Raw genomic sequence first — 20,556 nt, forward strand, 5'->3', positions numbered from 1 at the left:
AGCTTTACCTTCAGAACTACTGGCTAAAAAGCATACAAAAGTACCGGAGAATCTCTTTAAGGTCAATGGCATTATGAAGTTTACCAAGTACCAGGATATTTTAGCCAAAAACCTGGTTGCCTCTGCCAGGAGGCTGACACTTGGCCACAATTGAATCTTCCAGCAAGACAAAAACCCATAATCCACAAAGAAATGGTTAATTGACCACCATCAGTCTCCAGACTTGAACCCCATTGAAAACCTGTGGTTTTAATTTTAGAAAAAGGCTGTGTCATTATCCTTGCAAGGGTAAGGTCCTGGAGTACTGAAAACAGGGTTGCCAATAATTTAACAATAATTACTTGTTAAAGAAAATCTCATTCTCTGAGCAATTCTATTAGTATAAAATAATCTGGAGCATGCAATATAGCTCTCTCTCTCCCTCACTACCCCTCTTTCTCGCTCTACCCCCCCCCCCCCCCCCCCCAGAACATAAGATTCACACCGTTTTTGAATGGTTTCCCATTTGTGTGTGAGTTTGTCAAACCAAGGGTATATTCACTAATGCACACCGTAGCAAAACTTATTACAACGGAAATGAGTTTGTTGTTGGACAAGTTGAGTAGTTCCTCCCCGCTTCGTATTCTTCCGTTGGTTTCTAGTGAATGCGACCCTGATGTTTCGAAGACGTTCTGACAACGACAAGGAAGATGTTATCATTTTGACATTAAAAACATGTCAAGGCCACGCAGATGTCTTCTGACTGTCAGTCAACCAATCGATCGTACAGCAGAGCAGGTGGAGTTGGACTTAGGGTCATCCGCAGTGAACCCCAAACACACCACCTGACTTTTTCGCCATCGCTCGCTCCCCATAAACTTGAACCTTTTAACAGAGGCAAAAAAACAAAGACAGTGTGTCCCTGCCATTCTCTCTCTGCCATTTCTCTCTCTCTCCTCCTCTCTCTCTCTCTTCTCTCTCTCTCTCTCTTCTCTCTCTCTCTCTCTCTCTTTCTCTTTCTCTTTCTCTTTCTCTTTCTCTTTCTCTCTCTCTCTCCCACCCCTTCACTCTCTCGAACTCTCTTTGATCTCTGCTTCCCTCTTTCCGGCAACTTCACTTCCATCGGCCAACCAACTATTGTCTGTAGTCTTCTCTCTTTCTCCCCCCCCCTCTCTTTCTTTCTTTCTTTCTTTCTCTCTCTCTCTCTCTCTCTCGCTCTCTCTCCTAGTGCCCAGGTTTTTTTTTTGTTGGCATCGCTCCTGTTTGTTTTCAGCCATTTTGGGGACTGGCAGTGCTCGTAACAAACTGCTTAAATGGCGTCCTCTGCCTTTCTCTCTCTCTCTCTCTCTCTCTCTCTCTCTCTCGCCCTCCCTATCTTGCCGGGCTTTGTGTATATAAAGTAGTGTGTCTGTGTGTGTGGTTGGAGAACAACACTTCCAAATAAAAAGAGGATTGGATTCGGGTGTGGGGGGGAATTCACTTGCTGGGAAAAAAAGGCAAAAATACTGAGAATCATGTGCACAACTGAAGTGAGAGAGAGTGGAGCAAGTGAGAGAGAGTGGAGCAAGTGAGAGAGTGGAGCAAGTGAGAGAGTGGAGCAAGTGAGAGAGAGAGGAGCAAGTGAGAGAGTGGAGCAAGTGAGAGAGAGAGAGCGAGGGGGAGAGAGAGCGAGGGGGAGCGAGCGAGAGAGAGCGAGCGAGAGAGAGAGAGCGAGCGAGAGAGACCGAGAGAGACAGAGTGTGAGAGTCGCTCCTGCCCTCTGTCTTTACACACTGCTGCCTGTGTGTGCGCCGTCTCTCCTTGCCTGCACTCTCTCACACACACACACTCACGCAGACGCACGCTCACACAGACCGAGGGAGAGAGCGGATAGAGCGAGCAAGAGAGAGAGGAGGGAGAACACATCGCAGCAGAGATGCAGCAGGAGGTTTTCCGAGGTACGTTGTCTTGTTGTGTGCTTGCCTAGCAGTGAAAGGGAGGCTGATATGTTTCTCTCTCTTTTTCGTCTGCTTGTTTTTCTCAGTCACGCCATTGCCTGGTTGTTTTGTATGTCAGGAGAAATGTAATATTTGTTTTAAGTGTGTGTAAGGGTTGGTGTGTGTGTCTGTGTACTGTGTGTGTCTGTGTACTGTGTGTGTGTGTACTGTGTGTGTGTGGTGCCAATAAGAGGCCTTGTCTCCCTCCTCCTCCTCGGTCTCGCTGGCGTACCACGCAGTTCTTTTTCAGGAGCGATGACTCGTTCAGAGATTGTGATGAAACTTAAAAAATCTCTGCGTCTTTCGCATCTGCATGAAACACTCCAGATTGGGGGGTCTAGCTAATGTGTGTCAGAGCAAGGCGGTAGACGTGAGCATGACATGGGCTCTGTGTTTTAGGGAAACCTTTTCTCACTGACTGGTCAGCCAACTTAACTCCCAAAATGACACAAGGAGTTGGTGAAAAACTTGCACATACACGTCCCTGATAGCGAATCTAGCGCCGAGGTTAAATTATTCTCGTCTCCTGTCTGTTCTTTGGTGTGTCATCAAAATATCCTTCTAGTGCCAGGTTGTTATTTTGGAAGCGGAAGGAGGTTCTTGCTAAGCCTTGGAGGGCATTTTAACATCACAAACCCATTGTTGTTTCCCTAACCAACCCTGCTTTCTTTTTCCAAAACAACAGTCCCTCTGCCAAATATTTCCACATTCCTGGTCACCATGGCCACCAAGCCTCTGCCTTCACTGTATGGGAAATATGACCTACAATGCCACGGGCTTTAGGGGTCAGAGGTCAGGAGTTATAGGGAGCCTCGTTGCTTAGCGCCAGTGGCAGTTGATGAATTTCCAGCCAACAGTTTTCTGTTTGACTTGTTGTTTGTATACTGGCTAGACTATGTCAATGGCATCCAATGGAAGACTTGAATACCCTGGCAATGTTGGTTTTGTGTACAATTTCCACTTAAGCCATTCCAATTGTCCAATTCTGAAATTGAGATTTCAGCGTGCAATGTTACGCATAAATCTCTTGTTGATATGAATGACTTCCGCAGAAGTCTGAGTTGGCCAGAAGTTTGAGTTATGTATGCATCTATAAAGTCAGGATTTATCCCTTTGCTGGGTGATGCACTCTAGTCGTACGGTTGAGAAATGAAGAGAGCAGAAGACACATTTCCGTTGTTCGCTGTAACTGTGGACAATAAAGTTGTATTGTTTTACGCTGCACACACCTAACGGACCTGCACTGTATCTTCAGAGGGACTGTGTGCAAAATTGAAAATGGTTTTGGGGAAATGACCCCAAAAAGGTCAGTGGGTGTTGTGTTTCCATTCTCTATTACAGGGGTCAGAATGATGATAATTATGTGCCGGGTTGAGAGCTAACGGACCATGGAGTGTGGCGTTTTAACATGGGACAGGCTCGCTGGTGCGTGGAGTGGCATGCCAAATTGTAGCGATACCACAGATTACACTGAGGGGGGAGGGGGGGGCCATGTTGACACGCTGAGCAGGATCTGAAAGACAAGGAAACCATGAAATCTGGACCAGGAAGAGATGTGTTTGAAGTTACACTATCTACCCTTCCACCCCTCCTCTCTCCACCCTCCTCTCTCCACCCACCACTCCTCTGAACCACTCCCCGACCCATACCAACCTCCCTTCCTCCCCTCCTCTTCTCCTCCTCCTCCCTCTGCCCCATCTGGCTGGCTCCTCCATGTTTTCTGGGCCGGGGGGTTGTGGAGAGTTCAGTGTCTCTCCCTCTCTGTCTCCAACGACAGCCCCCTTTTCACGACCCAACTGGCGCCCCCGTTGCTGGGGAGAACCCAACCGACACCTTCCTATTCCCACAATCCCACTCCACTCGCTCACAGTGCGGAACGAGTAAACCCCCCCACACACTCCAATCCGGCCCCCCACATTTCCCCCCGCGTGCTGGCTGAAACCCACCCACCAGTCTCTTGCAGTAACTAGTCTATGGCTGAGCTGTACATATAAAGGAGACGCGATCGGAGCCATTGCATACTAACTGATTAGGACTCTAGGTACTTTTAATAGTGGCATGGTCACTGTGACCCGAGTGTAGCGTTTATGTTTTTCCTCTTGCTGACGTTGTGATTCTGCCTTGTGTTCATCTACGTAGCTTAGTCAGTCATTTGTGCCACACAAACCGTACCTGCACTTGCTGTTCTGTTTTTTTGTGTTTTTGTTTTTTTGCAGCACCGTGGGTGAAAATAGATGTACAATCCTTCGGCGGACATGTTTGTTTGTGCGGAACACTGTGCTTCAGAAGGGCACTGTATTTTGTGGGGGCGAGGCTGGGTCCTTGGCACACTGAGGGTCAGATGCTTGCGTGTGTGAGGGGGGAGGGTGTGTATGCATGCGCGTGGTGCGTGATTGTGTTGTGTGTGTGTGTAAATCTCCCCGTCACGCTTGGCCAGACCGTTGTTCAGGGCCTGTTTGTGGAGAGGCAGTTGTGTGCGTCACAGCAAGATGAAGAGAGAGAGGGCGGCAGACACATTTTCCCATTTGCGGCGTAAACACCAGATGAAATCGTGACATTTTTTTGCCCTCACGCCGTGTCCGCCTACAAGTAGCTGGCTTCTAAATTACATTTTTTTGTCATTTAGCAGACACTCTTATCCGGAGCAACTTGCTGTAGTGAGTGTATACATTTTTCGTACTGGTCCCTCATGGGAATCGAACCCACAACTCTGGTTTTGCAAGCTCAATGCGCTACCAACTGAGCCACACGGGACTAATAACAAGTGACAGTGTGTTGTCAGAGCAGACTGCACAGTAAACATATCCACATATTTCTCAAGAAGACACATCTACTTTAAAGGGATATTCAGGATTTTGGCAATGAGGTCCTTTATCTACTTCCCCCGAGTCAGATGAACTTTTATGTCTCTGTGTCCAGTATGAAGGAAGTTAAGCCGTATTTGGACGGGATATGTTTTACTGGGCATGAGCACAAATCATCACATTTGTAATTTTAGTCCCGTCAGAATCTGCCATGTCAGTCATTTTTACTTGGCATGTAGTTATTATTTCAGCCCTAAAAACCGAGAGTTTTTTTTGCTAAACTCCCAGGTCCTCTGATAATACTAGTCCAAATTGATGCGTAAAACAAAGTGCTATGCCCGTAGCCTACAGATGAATTAACTGTTTTGTCACGTATCAACTTTCCTAGTGCCGTACTTCTCTTTTTAAAGATGAAGTGGACGATATTGTGCCAATGAATTGATAAATTGCCAAATCCGTCAGGTAGTTAAATGTCTGCGTAGGTTAGTTCATGGTTGTTATTGATATTGATTATTATTCTGACTATCTTTGACCTGAAGGTCATTAGGCTATCCCTAGACATTTGAAGAGCCTCCAGGCTTCTGTCATAACGGTCAATTTTGAATGAAGAAAATAAAATGATTTACAGGGGCAGTTTGGTAAAACTAATCCCGTCCGTTTTGTGCTGGAGTAATAATTACATAACCGACATTCTATAGTAATACTAGTCTCGTGCGAATAGGGCTATAGAGGTAGATTGCCAAAATAGTCACTGTGTTTGCCTGTATATCCGGGTAAATACAGAGCAAGTGGGATTAGCAGCGTAGTTGTGCGACTTTACTGTGTATTTCGTTGTGTATCATTTCAGTGTATGGGTGGCGTGTCCCTTTCCCCCTTTATATCCTCTTCAAAGCTCCTCTTATTCTGTTCTGTAATTCAGTTCATTCCACCTATACAGACTCTCTGTCTGTTGCGGATTGCGCCCCTGCTTCACCCCATTGTTTTACGTATAGTTTTACACCCATTACATCAGTAGTATGTTTTTGTGGCTGTGGGTGCTTGCTGGTGCCTGTATATATGACTGCGTGCATTTCTGCCAATGGGGATGTGTTTGTGTCTGTCTGTCTGTGCGCTATCTGCCTTTCCGTCGGCCTGTGCTGTGTGTATGTGTGTTCCTGTTTCCAGCCTGGCCCTCTCTCTTCCTTTCTCTCCCTCTCTCTCTCTCCCTCTTCCCTCTGCAATAACAGTGCTGACCTAGTTTCTGCCTGTTCAGGGCTGCCTGTGGAATTTTACAGAGGCCTTTCTGCCTTGCTGCTTGAAAACACAAGCAGAAAAGCATGACTGTGGATTTTTCTTTTTGTCGCATCATTAAGGCCTCAACATCCATCTCCCCAATCTGCAGACCCCACAGAACGGCCTGTGCTAAATAAGTCATTACAATAAAATTGCCTATTGCAGGCGAATCTGCGAGCTGGCGTGTATGAATAGATAGCAGGCGAGTGGATCTGCCGCAATCGCTGCTAGAATTAGAATGGAAATGGGAAGCGCCCCGTCGATCTTTGCTCGTCCTCTCGAGCTTAACTGCGACAGAACCGGATGCAGCGGGCGGAAAAACACCCCTCCTCCACTATCCTCCCCTACCCTGCCTCCCTGCCTCTCTCCCTGGCTTCCCCTATCCTCCCCTACCCTGCCTCCCTTGCCTCTCTCCCTGGCTTCCACTATCCTCCCCTACCCTGCCTCCCTGCCTCTCTCCCTGGCTTCCCTATCTCCCCTACCCTGCTCCCTGCCTCTCTCCCTGGCTTCCACTATCCTCCACCTACCCTGCCTCCTGCCTCCTCTCCCTGGCTTCCCTATCCTCAGCCCTACCCTGCCTCCCTTGCCTCTCTCCCTGGCTTCCACTATCCTCCCCTACCCTGCCTCCCTGCCTCTCTCCCTGGCTTCCACTAACCTCCCCTACCCTGCCTCCCTGTCTCTCTCCCTGGCTTCCACTATCCTCCCCTACCCTGCCTCCCTGCCTCTCTCCCTGGCTTCCCTATCCTCCCCTACCCTGCCTCCCTTGCCTCTCTCCCTGGCTTCCACTATCCTCCCCTACCCTGCCTCCTGCCTCTCTCTCCCTGGCTTCCACTATCCTCCCCTACCCTGCCTCCCTGCCTCTCTCCCTGGCTTCCACTATCCTCCCCTACCCTGCTCTCCCTGCCTCTCTCCCTGGCTTCCACTATCCTCCCTACCCTGCCTCCCTGCTCTCTCCCTGCTCCACTATCCTCCCTACCCTGCCTCCCCTGCCTCTCTCCCTGCCTTCCCTATCCTCCCCTACCCTGCCTCCCTTGCTCTCTCCCTGCCTGCTTCCACTTAATCCTCCCCCTACCCTGCCTCCCTGCCTCTCTCCCTGGCTTCCACTATCCTCCCTCTGCCTCCCTCGCTCTCTCCCTAGGCTTCCACATTTCCTTCCCTCCCTCTCTCTCTCCCTCTTCACCAATAATGGTTAGAGTCATGGCCGGCAGATTCTGACCACTACCAGKAATGGGCCAGCAGGCTGTGATGAGAATCACCGCCCTTTTCCCCCACCATGTCTGTTAAACGGGACCTATTTGTTTTAAGTCCACAGGGCTATGGGATGCAAGTCAACACTCTATTCCAGGGGAATCTTGATTAAATCTTGATTAAATCTGAACGCCTTCCAATTAGGCGACGTGAATGTTGTGACACAGCCAAGATGGATCCCTGGAATTTCTTTCCAGTCTCTGTGTGCTGAAATCTAAACCAGCATTGCCACATATTCCTTCTTCTTCTCTCTTTCCCTGCTCTCGCCATTCCTTTTTGGATTTTAACATCAGTTGACGTTTGTTGCGCTCTTAAGCAACTTTAAGCATTTCCTTAGCATCATTTCCTTAGCATCAATTCCTTAGCATCATTTCCTTAGCATAATTTACTTAGCATCATTTCCTTAGCATCATGAAGGAATCTTTTTTGGATAGGAATGGGTATTTTCTTTCTTGTATAATACATTCAAATGTAGTGCTAATCCACAGCGACTTACAAAACTCGCATGCAGGGATCCATTCTAGCTTTAACACTCATCTCTTCTTGTCATTTCTCAGGTTTTGGGGGCCGGTCATGGTGTCCTGGCTGGAGGTGTTGGACCCCCTCCACGCAGGCCTCTTCTTGCTACGCCTGAACGAGCAACACCTGCCTGCCGGGCCCACCCTCTTCTGTGACGTCAACCTCATCGTCACCAGCGACGCCAAGTTGGCCGCCTGCTGCCAGTACTTCCGCCAGCTGTTACTGCCGACGTCTTCCCCACCGCCTACAACTCCTGTATTAGGCAGCAGCCACCCGCCATCTACCCCCTCTTCCAGGCTCATCCAGGGGGCTGAGCTGGACCTGCCTAACTTCCAGTCCAGTGTGCTGTCCAACCTGCTTGACTTCATCTACTCCTCCCGTGTTGCCTGCCAGGGCTCCAAGGGGACCAGGCGTCTGTCGGAGGCGGGCCTCAGCCTTAGGGTGCCCATCTTGACCAATCTGGTTGAGGAAGAAGAGGAGGCGGAACCAGGGCAGATGAAGGGTAAAAGCAGGCAGTGCCGAGGAGGGGAGGCCATGATGGAGGGGCTGATGAATGATGAGGCAGACGGCCCCGAGAACGCTAAGATCACCCTCAGCTTCCCCCTCAGCGCCGCCCTGCCCGCCGCCCTCACCGTTCACAACCACCGCCCCTCCTCAGCCACATCCTACCCCCGCCGCCGACATCCCTTCTCGGCCTCCAAGGCGTCCAACGAGGGGTCAGTGTGGAAACTGGATGCCACCACCACAGACAAACGGCGGCCCTTTAACCCCCCCCAGCGGGACAGCTCCCCATCCTCTTCCTCCGCCTCCTCTTCCCCTTCCTCCTCTTCCTCTCCTATGGATCTTACCGCACTGGTCAAAAAGGACATCAAATCTCTCCCACCTCTTTTCAAAGCCGGTCTGGACTCCCAGTTCCACAGGTTCCCCCCCAGGTCCTCCAATGGGCCTTTAGGTGGTTACCCAGGGGAGGGTCACAGACTGACCAATGGCACAGCCTCACCCTCAAAGACTGCACAGATCCTGTTCAACCTGAGCACCGTGGCCTATCGGGGCCAGGGGGGGCGGGGCACAGACAGAAAGGAGAAAACAGGGAAAAAAGGTGGGAGGGTGGGCAGCCCCCAAGTTGGAACAAACCTACGCCCGCCCAACCTCCACCTTTCTCCTCCTCTTCCTCACCCCTCTGAGTCTTTCACTCTTCCTCCTCACTCCTGCTCCACCCCCCCAGATGGCCCCAAGCCGGAGCTGATATGTGGGGTGTGCCACCGCCTCTTCAGCTCCGCCTTATCTCTCACGGCCCACATGCGGCTGCACCGTGGCGGCCGGGCCCTCAGCTGCCAGCACTGTGGCAAAGCCTTCATCCACAACAAGAGACTGCAGTCCCACGAGGCCTCCTGTACGCACGCTCTGAACCCGGCCCTCCCATCTAGCATCCCCCTTCTCCCCATCCTGGCCAAAGAGGAGCCCCTGGAGGAAGGGGAAGTTAGGGTGGAGGGAGGACAGATTGTGGGGGCAAGTGAAGAGGATATGAAGCCTGGCAAAGGGAAAAAAGGGCGAGGTCTCCTGGTTCGGCATGAAGGCGACGTGTCAGAGCTGGTGGGGGATGAGGACCACTTCGTCAAGGTGGTGGACGGCCACGTCATCTATTTCTGCTCGGTGTGCGAGCGCTCCTACATGACCCTGTCCAGCCTCAAGCGTCACTCCAACGTGCACTCGTGGCGCCGCAAGTACCCCTGCCACTTCTGCGACAAGGTGTTCGCCCTGGCCGAGTATCGCACCAAGCACGAGGTGTGGCACACGGGCGAGCGACGCTACCAGTGCATCTTCTGCTGGGAGGCCTTCGCAACGTACTACAACCTGAAGACCCACCAGAAGGCTTTCCACGGCATCAGCCCGGGCCTCATCTCCAGCGAAAAGACAGTCAACGGCGGTTACAAGCAGAAGGTCAACGCCCTCAAGTTCTACCGCCTGCTCCCCATGCGTTCCCAGAAGAGACCCTACAAGACCTACAGTGACTCCCTGGCCAACAGCCTGCTGCTGCCCCCGTCTGACCCCTCTGCCGTCCCCTTGCCTCAGCCCCTGGACTGCAGCCTGCCCGGCTCCCTGGACCTTCACAGCCTCATCAGTTGCTCTCTACCCAAGGGTGTGAAGCCTGACCCTGACGAGTTCCCTGCCGGCTTCCCCCTCTCAGTGGGCCTAGAGCAGGGAGAGATCCCCACACTGCCCCCCTCCCTAATAGGTATGGCCTTAGGGAGAGTAGCTGACAGAGAGGCAGAGTCAGAGCAGGTAGATAGCTGTGGCAGCAGCTCCAAGGCATCCGTTCGAAACAAAGTCAAAACTACAAAGGTCAGCGGTAGCCCAGAGTTGGGTTTGTCCTCTGTCATCACTTACGGCCACTCCAAGCCCTCCGTCATAGTGCATGGCACAGTTGCGCCATCCGTCATTGTCCATAGCAACCAGGTCACCTCTGGGGCCGGGAAAGGACCCCTGAGCAGCCCCTCCCCTGAAGCTAGCAACAGCCAGACACTCCCCAAGGTCAGTGCAAAGCCTGTTAAAATTCACAGGGAAAGTACAGAGAGCCATAGGAAGAGAGCTAAATTAGTGGACAGTTCAGATGCCACAGAGGAAGGGGAGAGGAGATCAGAAACAGGTAGGTCCCATCATAAGTCCCGCAAGGGGCACAGCAAGAGTGACAGCTGCTCAGCCAAACAGTCGTCCACAGGGTCAGAGGGCAAAGGGGCCGGGCCGCTGTGCCAGATAACGGTGCGGATAGGCGAAGAGGCCATGGTCAAACGCAGCATCTCCGAGACGGACCTCAAGAGGGACAGGAGCCCCCCTCCTTCCAGAGCCAAAAGGACGGACTCCTCCCCACATGACTCCAAGGAACCTCGCCACTCCCACCACCACCACCACAAACATCGCTCCCATCGCAGCTCTAGCGTCGAAGCTGAGGGGGAGAGAGGAGGAGATGGGGAGAGAGAAAATGGAGAGGGGGACAGCCGGAAGAAAAGCCCCAAAGCCACGGGCAAGGTCAGAGAGTACTACTTCCGCCAGGAGGTGCGCAAGCAGGGGGAGAGTGAGGACGATGAGGACAACCTCTGGAGGCCCTACTACTCATACAAGCCCAAGAGGAAGGCCCCTCATGCCCACAAAACAAAGAACTGGCAACGCAAACTCCATTACAAACGCTCCCTCCGGCTAATGAGGAGGGCAGAGAGACTCATGGACCATGTGAATAAGGAGGACCAAGAGGAGGAGGATGGAAAGATGGATGAGGTGGAGCAGGAAGTGGGGGAGGTGAAAGATCACATGGAGCAGGAGGAGGGAGAGGCACCTGAATTGTTCAGTACTTCCTCTATACCTTCAAAAGAGAAGGACAAAGAGGGGGAGGAAGAAATCGGGGAAGCCCACCTTAAGCCCGCTGATCCTCCCCTGGTCTCTCCTCAGCCCCCATTGTCTACCTCAGTCCCCCCTATGGACACAAAATGCCGGCCCTGGTCCGATGGGAGTGCGTCGGAGTGCGATACGTGCGGCCGCTGGTTCTCCAGTTCCAGGAAGCGGGATAAACACGAGCTTAGCCACCTGCTGGAGTTTGTGTGCCTCCTCTGTAGGGCCCCCTTCCCTTCCAGGGACCAACTAGAGGACCACCAGAGATCCCAGCACCCCAAAGCCCCCAACCCCTCGTCTGTGCCATCCCGAGCGGGGTGTCTGTCACGAGATGAGGGCATGGAGACAGAGACTGAGTTAACAGAGGTAGACAGGGCGAGAGAGAGGGTTATACTAGGGAAGGGAAGTCCAAGTCGCCTAAGCAGGAGGTCGTTGGCGAGACACACCTGTCCACAGTGCCATAAGGTGTGCAAGACATCCTCAGCGCTAAACCGCCACGTGAGGCGCCACGAGTTAAGCAGCTCCCCGGAGAGAGAAAAGGAGGAGACGCAGACAGAGTCAAAAACAGCAGCAGCAGCAGAGACAACAGTTAGCACTGTTAGCAAAGACGTAGATACCACAAGTGACCATGTTCCCGTTGTTCACTCTGTCCCAGTTATCAGCTACCCTATCCCAGAGACACAGCATAGTAGCGAGGCCATAGAGCCGCTGCAGTGCGCGAGCCAGCCTAGCGAGGTGAAAGCAGAGCACCAAACTCCAACACTGTGCAGCGGCCTTGAACTCAAAGAACTTAATGAACTCACAACTCCCATTCCTGACAGAGAGCCCAGTCCTCAGATTATTCAGCCCCCTCCAGAGATCCCCACAGCCGACCGGCCGACACCATCTCCCTCTCTCTGCTGCTCCTCGGCCCTCCAGGGTGTGCTGGTCATGAGCAGCGTAGCTGAATGTCTGGACTACCGGACCCCCAGGAAGAGGAGTCTGGAGGGGCAGAACCACAGGAGGACCAGCCCTGCACCTGTCACGGGACCACCCACCGCTTCTCCGAACATGCACCTGACCTCGCAGATGAGAATCAACCACACTGCTGCTCCTCCGTCCGTTGCTATGACAACAGTGCCCCTCCGAGGGGTCTGTGGCGTGAAGCGGGAGGAAGATAGTGTGGAGAAAGGACTGAGGCAGGGATGTGGGATTGGCCTCCTCCATCATGCTGGTTTTAAGAACTCACCAGTGGCCCAAGATCTCAGGGTCCCACCCTTGTCCAGGAGCCCCAGTCCCAACCAAGCACAAGACCTGACCATGTCCTCGATTCTAGCCAGGGAGAGGGAGGTGGAGAGGGAAAGGCAGAGAGAATGGGAGAGGGAGATGAAGAGAGAGCTGGAAAGGGAACAGGATATGGAGAGAGAGTTGGAAAGGGGGAGGCAGAGGGAAAGGGATATGGACAGAGAGCTAGAAAGGAGGAAGCAGAGGGAGAGGGATATGGACAGAGAGCTGGGAAGGAAGAAGCAGAGGGAGAGGGAGATGGACAGAGAGCTGGGAAGGGAGAGGCAGAGAGAAAGGGAGATGGAGAGGGCTCAGCAGTCAAGGGGAGCATCACTACAGGAGCAGCCCAGAGACATGGAGGGGACCCTCCTGGTACCCAAAGAGGAGCCGATTAGTCCCGCACCATCCCCGATACACACACCAATTCAAACTACTATTAACAGCCCACCCTTGCAGAGGCGGCCCTCCAAGTCTCCCCGCCGCTTCCCCACTGCCATGGACCTACTGATGCAGGCCAACCGACAGGTTGCCCAGTCCCTGCGTGGCACACAGGGTCTCGAGAGGTTTCAGTTGCCCCCTGGGTCGGTTAGTGGCAGCGACCGCCCTTCTGCCCATGCCCTGCTGCTTCCCCGGGCCCCCCCACCGTCCGAGGAAGAGCCCCGGGACCACTCCCCAGCACCATCGAGAGACCCTCACAGAGGGGMGGTCACTGCCAGGGGATACCCCATGCAGGACTACCCGCTGCCCCTCATCGTCCAGGGTGGCTACCGCTCTGGCAAGAAGCAGGAGGACAACCTGCTCATGTCCTACCCGACGGGGCCACTCGCCTTCGGGCCGCTGGGGAAGATGGTGCCTACCGGGGATCTTGCCAAACTGCCATTCTACCCCGACCCCTACCACCTGCTTTACGGGCCGCAGCTGCTGGCCTACCCCTACAACCTGGCCACCCTGCCCATGGCTTTGAACATGATGGCCCCCGGGGGGGAGAAGGTGGAGCCGTTGCCCTTCCTCCCTGCCCTCTTCAACTACGCTGCTGCAGCTGGTCCCTACGCTGGCATGGCGCCACACCACCTAGTGGGTAACCCCAGCCTCTACAACAGCAGCRGCGGTAGCAGCAAGAAACAGCGGGACAACAGCAGCGGAAAGTTGTAGAAGGTGTATAAAGAAACGACATCTGAGGAATATTTCAAAGCGGACGACCAGTCCCTGTAGTGGAGAAGGAAGGGTGCCATCGGCTCCTTTGTAGTGAGTACACTTGCACAGTCCCCTGCCTCTCTTTTGTAAAGTAGCGATCAGAGCCAAAGCGTTGAATCAGGAGGAGGGATGATGGGAAGTGGGGGAGTGAAGTAAGAGGAGGAGAGAAAAAAGACAGATCCATCATTAGAGACGGATATCCCCCTCTCCTTTCCTCTGGCTCTCCCCATTCACCTCTGGTTTCTGTTCTCACGTCTTTCAGTAGTAATAGTTCTAGAGCTTGATTAATTGTCCTCTCAAACTTGTTATGACAATATCTATAATATAAGAATAACAACAGCTAACAGGGTGTGTTTTGCGAATCATTTGTTTCGGTCCGCTTCCCATTCTGTTGACCGCATAATAAATACAGGGGAGGCTTTGTTTTAGGGACAGAAGGGATCAGCCAAAAAGGACATAATTCGACACAGTGGGAGTCGGAGCATTAAAATACACTGTGTGAGTGTGTGATATGTGTGATTGCTTTAGTAAACTTGTGCTCCAAGTGTCTGTGAGAGCTTTATATGAGCAGGTAACATGCACAGTATGTAGGAATTCTGTTTGTGCACGCTGAGGTGGGATTTTGCTTGTTTGGCGTGGATATGTGTGTGGGTGTGTGTGTGGATGTGTGTGTGTGTGGCTGTATGGCTGCCATCTGAGTGCTGATCGTTACATGGGGTTCTGAGGTGTTAGCAACATTCTAACACTAGATGGACTAGGCATTATAGGTCAGTGCATGGAAGCATTAGAAGGAATTCCTCTATTTCCAGTTCACAAAGCAGCAACTCTAGCGAACCTTTTGCCTGGAGTAGAATCTGTATTTGCATCAATTACCGATCTTGTGAGCTTATGTTGCCTCCAGTAACCATAGTGGCCAGATGACTTTCAGTCCGGGTCACTAACCTAAGACCATAGTGGCCAGATGACTGTCAGTCCAGGTCACTAACCTAAGACCATAGTGGCCAGATGACTTTCAGTCCGGGTCACTAACCTAAGACCATAGTGGCCAGATGACTTTCAGTCCAGGTCACTAACCTAAGACCATAGTGGCCAGATGACTTTCAGTCCAGGTCACTAACCTAAGACCATAGTGGCCAGATGACTTTCAGTCCAGGTCTGCTTCGAGGTTCATGTTAGTTTTTACCTTGTGCATAACAGCTGGAAAACATTCCTAGAAAAAGGGGGGGGAAGACTTGACACTTGTAGCTGTTATGTACATGTACTGTAGCTGGCCACTGGGTGACAATCATAGGCTAGTGTAGACCATACACTTCCAGTTCTCCTTGTACTCATCTCATTTCTTCCAAGGATTGAAAATAATACAAGAATCAGTCAACCTTTTTATTCTTGTGGCCTTTTTCCTCCCCCTGATGCCCCCTGGTGTCCACCAAAGACCCACTCTATTTGCTAGGCCGTGTTGAAGAGAGGGGGAGTGTACAAGGAAATACATAGAGATGGAATCAGGGTAGGGCAATTCCTGTGATCCTAAGAGAGATTAAAAGAGAAACACAGAGGCCAGGGCGCACCTAGGTCAGTACCCTCAACGGAGCTTCCTACATCTTGATGTAGAATCAAAAAGACCCCTCCCCCTCTACTGAAAGGAGATAGAAAAGGACAAGGCGAATGGAGTCGGAAGACGCAGTAAGATCACGCCACACTGAGGTCTGCTTGTCTCAGACAGCTTTTTGTGTTCCAATAGCTCCTCTCCTCCCTCCTTCTGCGCTCTGGGGTAGAGAAGCGAGAGGTGACGTAATCGTCTCCCACAGAGCTGGTGTTGAAGGGCCGGGCTTAGCAGCATCCACTGTGCCGCTCTGAGTTTCCCAGAATCCTGTGGGACTTTTTCCTGTTCTGAGTCTTTCTCTGTGTGATTTATCTGTTACACTACATTTTTTGATTTGTTTAACTTTTTCTACCCCCTTTTGCTAGCTAGACAAAAGTGGATTCAGCAAAAGGGGGTTTGAGTACACTTATAAATATGAATGTAATTTTAGTCAAGAGGTTATTGAAGTACAAAATGCATTAAAGGTAGATGGATTTCAGTTTTTCTGACTTGAAAAATAACATGTGTAAAGAGCCGTTATGAAGTCTGATATGCATATATACTGTACAGTCCTAGGAAAGTCAAGAAACTTGGGTTCTGTATCCACTAAAGCATGAGCAACACTCGCTTCCTAACAGTTTATATCCTCCTAGGTATCCAAAATCACTCACTTTCTCTTCCCCATAACTTTGTTTCTTTTTGCTTCCACATCCTGTCCTTTTCCCCCATTATCTCAGCTCTCAATCTCGGTTTTGTCTCGGTTGTATTTGTTCCGGAGTATAACCCCCTCAAAAAGAGCAGCTGCCACGTTTATTTCTCAGAATCAGTATGGGAGCTGTCCAATTATCCCCCTTCCTCCCCAAACAAACACACACTTTACAACACCTCTTTGAAGTGTGTAATGGGTATGTGTGTATGATGCCACCGCTGCGCTGTTAGTTTCGGGCAGGAGGACGAAAACACAGCGTGACCAACCGCAGGGGCTTGCGGCCTCCACTTGGGTGTGGTTACAAGCCTTTTGTGCGTCTCGTGTGTGTGTGTGTGTGTGTGTGCGCGCACATCTCTGTGTGTGTGTCTGTGAAAAAGGAAAACCAAAACAAATCTGCTTCTATGCAGCATATCCCTCGGGGTATAGGGACCTCCTGTATTTTTTTGTTGCCTTTTTCAGTGGTTTTGTTCCAGAGCCCCCCCTCCCTACCCAGCTGTAAAGACTCTCTCCATACTATACCTATCGGAGCCCATTTCACTATATGGACATATTTGTGTTTTGTAAAAAACATTTCTTATGCCATAGTTTTGCCATCATGGCAATCAATCATTGACCAAACGCCTGCAAATAGACATAAAGATTGAATTCTGGTGATGATATACACATTTACGGTATGTTTAGTAAGTTCAAATGAATTGTGCCTCCGCAGTGATATATTTAAACGTAGCTGTATTGAAATGGTGAGGATCTTCCAGATTTCAGACAAGGTGCCTTTTTATGGCATAAGAAATGTAAATGGTATATGGCTGAATTGATCAAAATGGCAAATAACTTGAAGAAAAACCATGTGGTTTAGTGTGCTATGAAGCTGGTCATAGTTCTAGGGGTGTGGCTAAACAGTTTGGTATTGTGTATGTTTAGGTAAATACTGTGCCATAGTTTTTAGAGTCCACAAATACGTTATCGTTTTCTTTCTTCTTCAAATATAAAATGTTTTAATGTTGCCTGATAACGTTGTCTCTGGATTTGATACAAAGGCTTGTAGCCACAGCTTTCCCAAAGTCCCTTGTTTGTTTACTTCCATGTTTCTTTAACTCTTTCCTCTTGTTCTCCTCTCTCCTCTTCGCTACAATCAAACAAATAAAGTATTAACCTGATGACCCAACAGAAAGAAAGTCTCATGTCTGATTTGAACATCTGCACTGAGATAAAACCGATATACCCTATTATTTGAATCATTGTATAACGTGTTCCTCAACATTCTTTGTTCTCCACAAGGTGAAGTGGTGGTTGGTACTGTGTTTGTTGAAGCAAATTCAAAGTACATAACAATAACAATAGCATAACAATAGCTGGTGTTGTACTACACCACCAAGTAATACAGTTAGCTGTTACTGTTGTTGTACTACACCACCAAGTAATACAGTTAGCTGTTACTGTTGTTGTTTCTACGACCATCGAAGTAATACAGGTTAGCTGTTACTGTTGTTGTACTACACCACCAAGTAATACAGTTAGCTGTTACTGTTGTTGTACTACACCACCAAGTAATACAGTTGGCTGTTACTGTTGTTGTACTACACCACCAAGTAATACAGTTAGCTGTTACTGTTGTACTACACACCAAGCAATATAGTTAGCTGTTTAGTTGTTTGTACTACACCACCAAGTAATACAGTTAGCTGTTACTGTTGTTGTACTACACACCAAGTAATACAGTTAGCTGTTACTGTTGTTGTACTACACCACCAAGTAATACAGTTAGCTGTTACTGTTGTTGTACTACACCACCAAGTAATACAGTTAGCTGTTACTGTTGTTGTACTACACCACCAAGTAATACAGTTGGCTGTTACTGTTGTTGTACTACACCACCAAGTAATACAGTTGCTGTTACTTTGTTGTACTACACCACCAAGTAATACAGTTGGCTGTTACTGTTGTTGTACTACACCACCAAGTAATACAGTTAGCTGTTACTGTTGTACTACACCACCCAAGTAATACAGTTAGCTGTTACTGTTGTACTACACCACCAATAATACAGTTGGCTGTTACTGTTGTTGTACTACACCCAAAGCAATACAGTTAGCTGTTACTGTTGTACTACACCACCAAGTAATACAGTTAGCTGTTACTGTTGTACTACACCACCAAGTAATACAGTTAGCTGTTACTGTTGTTTGTACTAACACCAACAGACCAAAGTAATACAGTTAGCTGTTACTGTTGTACTACACACGCAAGTAATACAGTTAGCTGTTACTGTTGTACTACAACCACCAGTAATACAGTTAGCTGTTACTGTGTGTTGTACTACACCACCAAGTAATACAGTTGCTTTACTGTTGCTTGTACTACAGCCTAAGTCTTAATATGTTGCTAGTTCCTGTTTTGTTGTTAGCTGAACGGTGCTACAAGGCAATATAGGTTAGCTGTTCTGTAGGTATCTAGTTGTACTACACCACCAAGTAATAAGCAGTTAGGCTGTTACTGTGTTGTACTAGCAACCACCCAAGCAATATAGTTAGCTGTTACTGAGTTGTTGTACTACACACACCACAGTAATACAGTTAGCTGTTACTTGTTGTCTACAACCACCAAGCAATATATAGGTTAGCTGTTCAGTTGTTGTACTACACCACAAGTAATAACGTTAGCTGTTCTGTTGTTGTACTACATAGCAACACAAGCAGCGACAGCAATATAGTTAGCTGTTACTGTTGTTGTACTACAACTCGCACCAAGTAATACAGTTAGCTGTTACTCGCTTGTTGTAGTACACCAAGTAATACAGTTAGCTGTTACTGTTGTTGTACTACACCACACACCATTGTAATGCATGGTGTACTGTTACTGTTGTGTGTACTTACACCACCAAGCAATATAGTTAGCTTTTACTGTTGGTACTACCACACCCCAAGTAATACGATTAGCTGTTACTGTTGTACTACACCACCAAGCAATTACTAGTTAGCTGTAGTTGTTGTACTACATACCACAAGTAATCAGTTAGCTGTTACTGTTGTTGTATCTACAGCACTACCAAAAAGTAAATACAAACTTATAGGCTGTCTATGTTGTATACAAAACATATAGGTAGCTGTTACTACTTTGTACTACAACCACCATAAGTATATATAAGGTTGGTACTGTTAACTGTGTCTTTGTACTACACCACGCAATATAGTTTAGCTGTTACTGTTGTTGTACTACACCAACCAAGTAATACAGTTAGCTGTTACTGTTGTTGTACTACACACCACAAGTAATAGCAGTTAGCTGTTACTGTTGTTGTACTACACCACCAAGTAATAGACTGTAGTTGACTACGCAATGTTACTAGTTAGGTTGTTGTCGCTACACACCAAGCAATATAGTTAGCTGTTACTGTTTTACTACACCACCAAGCAATATAGTTATGCTGTGTTTACTGGTTGTACTACACACCAAGTAATACAGTTAGCTTTACTGTTGTACTACACCACAAGCAATATAGTTAGCTGTTACCACTTGGGGGAGGGGGGGGGGGCATACTAAATCAACATATGCATGGATTTTTCACCTTAACCTAATCATAATTCTTACATATGTTTTTCACTAAAGGGCAGATATTGGGGTTAAATCCGGGAAGGATAGGGTTATTAGGAGGTAGTGTAGTGAAAGGATAGGGTTATTAGGAGGTAGGTTAGTGAAAGAGGATAGGGTTATTAGGAGGTATGTTAGTGAAAGGATAGGGTTTATTAGGAGGTGTTAGTAGGATAGGGTTATTGAGGTTAGTAGGTGGAAAGGATAGGGGTTATTAGAGGTAGTTATGAAAGGAAGGTTATTAGGAGGTAGTTAGTGAAAGGATAGGGTTATTAGGAAGTAGTTTAGTGAAAGGATAGGGTTTATTAGGAGGTAGTTAGTAGAATGAGATAGGGTATAGTTAGGAGTATTGTATGAATAGGATAGGGGATTATTACGGAGGTATCGTTAGTGGAATAGGGATAGGTTATTAGGAGGTAGTTAGGTGAAAGATAGTTTATTGGTAGGAGTTAGTGAAGGTAGGTTGATAGGAGGATTTAGGCAAGGTAGGTTATTAGGAGGTGTTAGTGAAAGATAGGGTTTATTAGGAGGTAGGTCTAGAGATTGGTTAAGAGTAAGATAGGATGGTTATTAGGGAAGGTAGTTAGTGAGGAAATAGGTTATTAGGATAGGTTAGTGCAACGGGATAGGTTATTAGGAGGTAGTTTAGTGAAGGATAGGGTTATTAGAGGTAGTTAGTTGAAAGGAATAGGGCTTATTAGGAGGTAGTTAGTGGAAGATTTAGAGTTATTATGGGGGGAGTAGTTAGTGAAAGGAAGTAGGTTTTAGGGAGGTATGTAGTGAAGAAGGGATAGAGTTATTAGGGGAGTAGTTAGTGGGGCAAGGATCGGTCTATTAGGGAGGTAGTTAGTGGAAAAGGAGGGTTTGTTGTTTTGAGGGTCGGGAAGTGGATTTCCAAGACCAATGTCTATTTCCGAGAACATGTAACTTTTTGAAACCCCTCTTAAGAGTGACACACAGTGGCACAAGAAGGTACTGCCAGATGTGATCCCTGTAACGTAAAACCGCTGAACTCTTCTCCAGTTAACTCTGTGGAATCCA

At 49.0% G+C, this 20,556-nt stretch overlaps 1 protein-coding gene across 1 annotated transcript; it reads left to right on the plus strand.

Moving 5' to 3' along the window:
* Window positions 1-1,355: 1,355 nt before the first annotated feature.
* Window positions 1,356-17,102, plus strand: LOC111955037 (zinc finger and BTB domain-containing protein 38). The gene is made up of 2 exons (XM_023975075.2): window positions 1,356-1,916; window positions 7,837-17,102. Exon 2 carries the CDS (start codon window positions 7,853-7,855, stop codon window positions 13,595-13,597), a length of 5,745 nt encoding a protein of 1,914 aa, XP_023830843.1. The 5' UTR covers window positions 1,356-1,916; window positions 7,837-7,852; the 3' UTR covers window positions 13,598-17,102.
* The last annotated feature ends 3,454 nt before the right edge of the window (window positions 17,103-20,556 follow it).

Source organism: Salvelinus sp. IW2-2015, linkage group LG3 (assembly GCF_002910315.2).
Source record: "Salvelinus sp. IW2-2015 linkage group LG3, ASM291031v2, whole genome shotgun sequence".
Lineage (NCBI taxonomy): Eukaryota > Metazoa > Chordata > Actinopteri > Salmoniformes > Salmonidae > Salvelinus > Salvelinus sp. IW2-2015.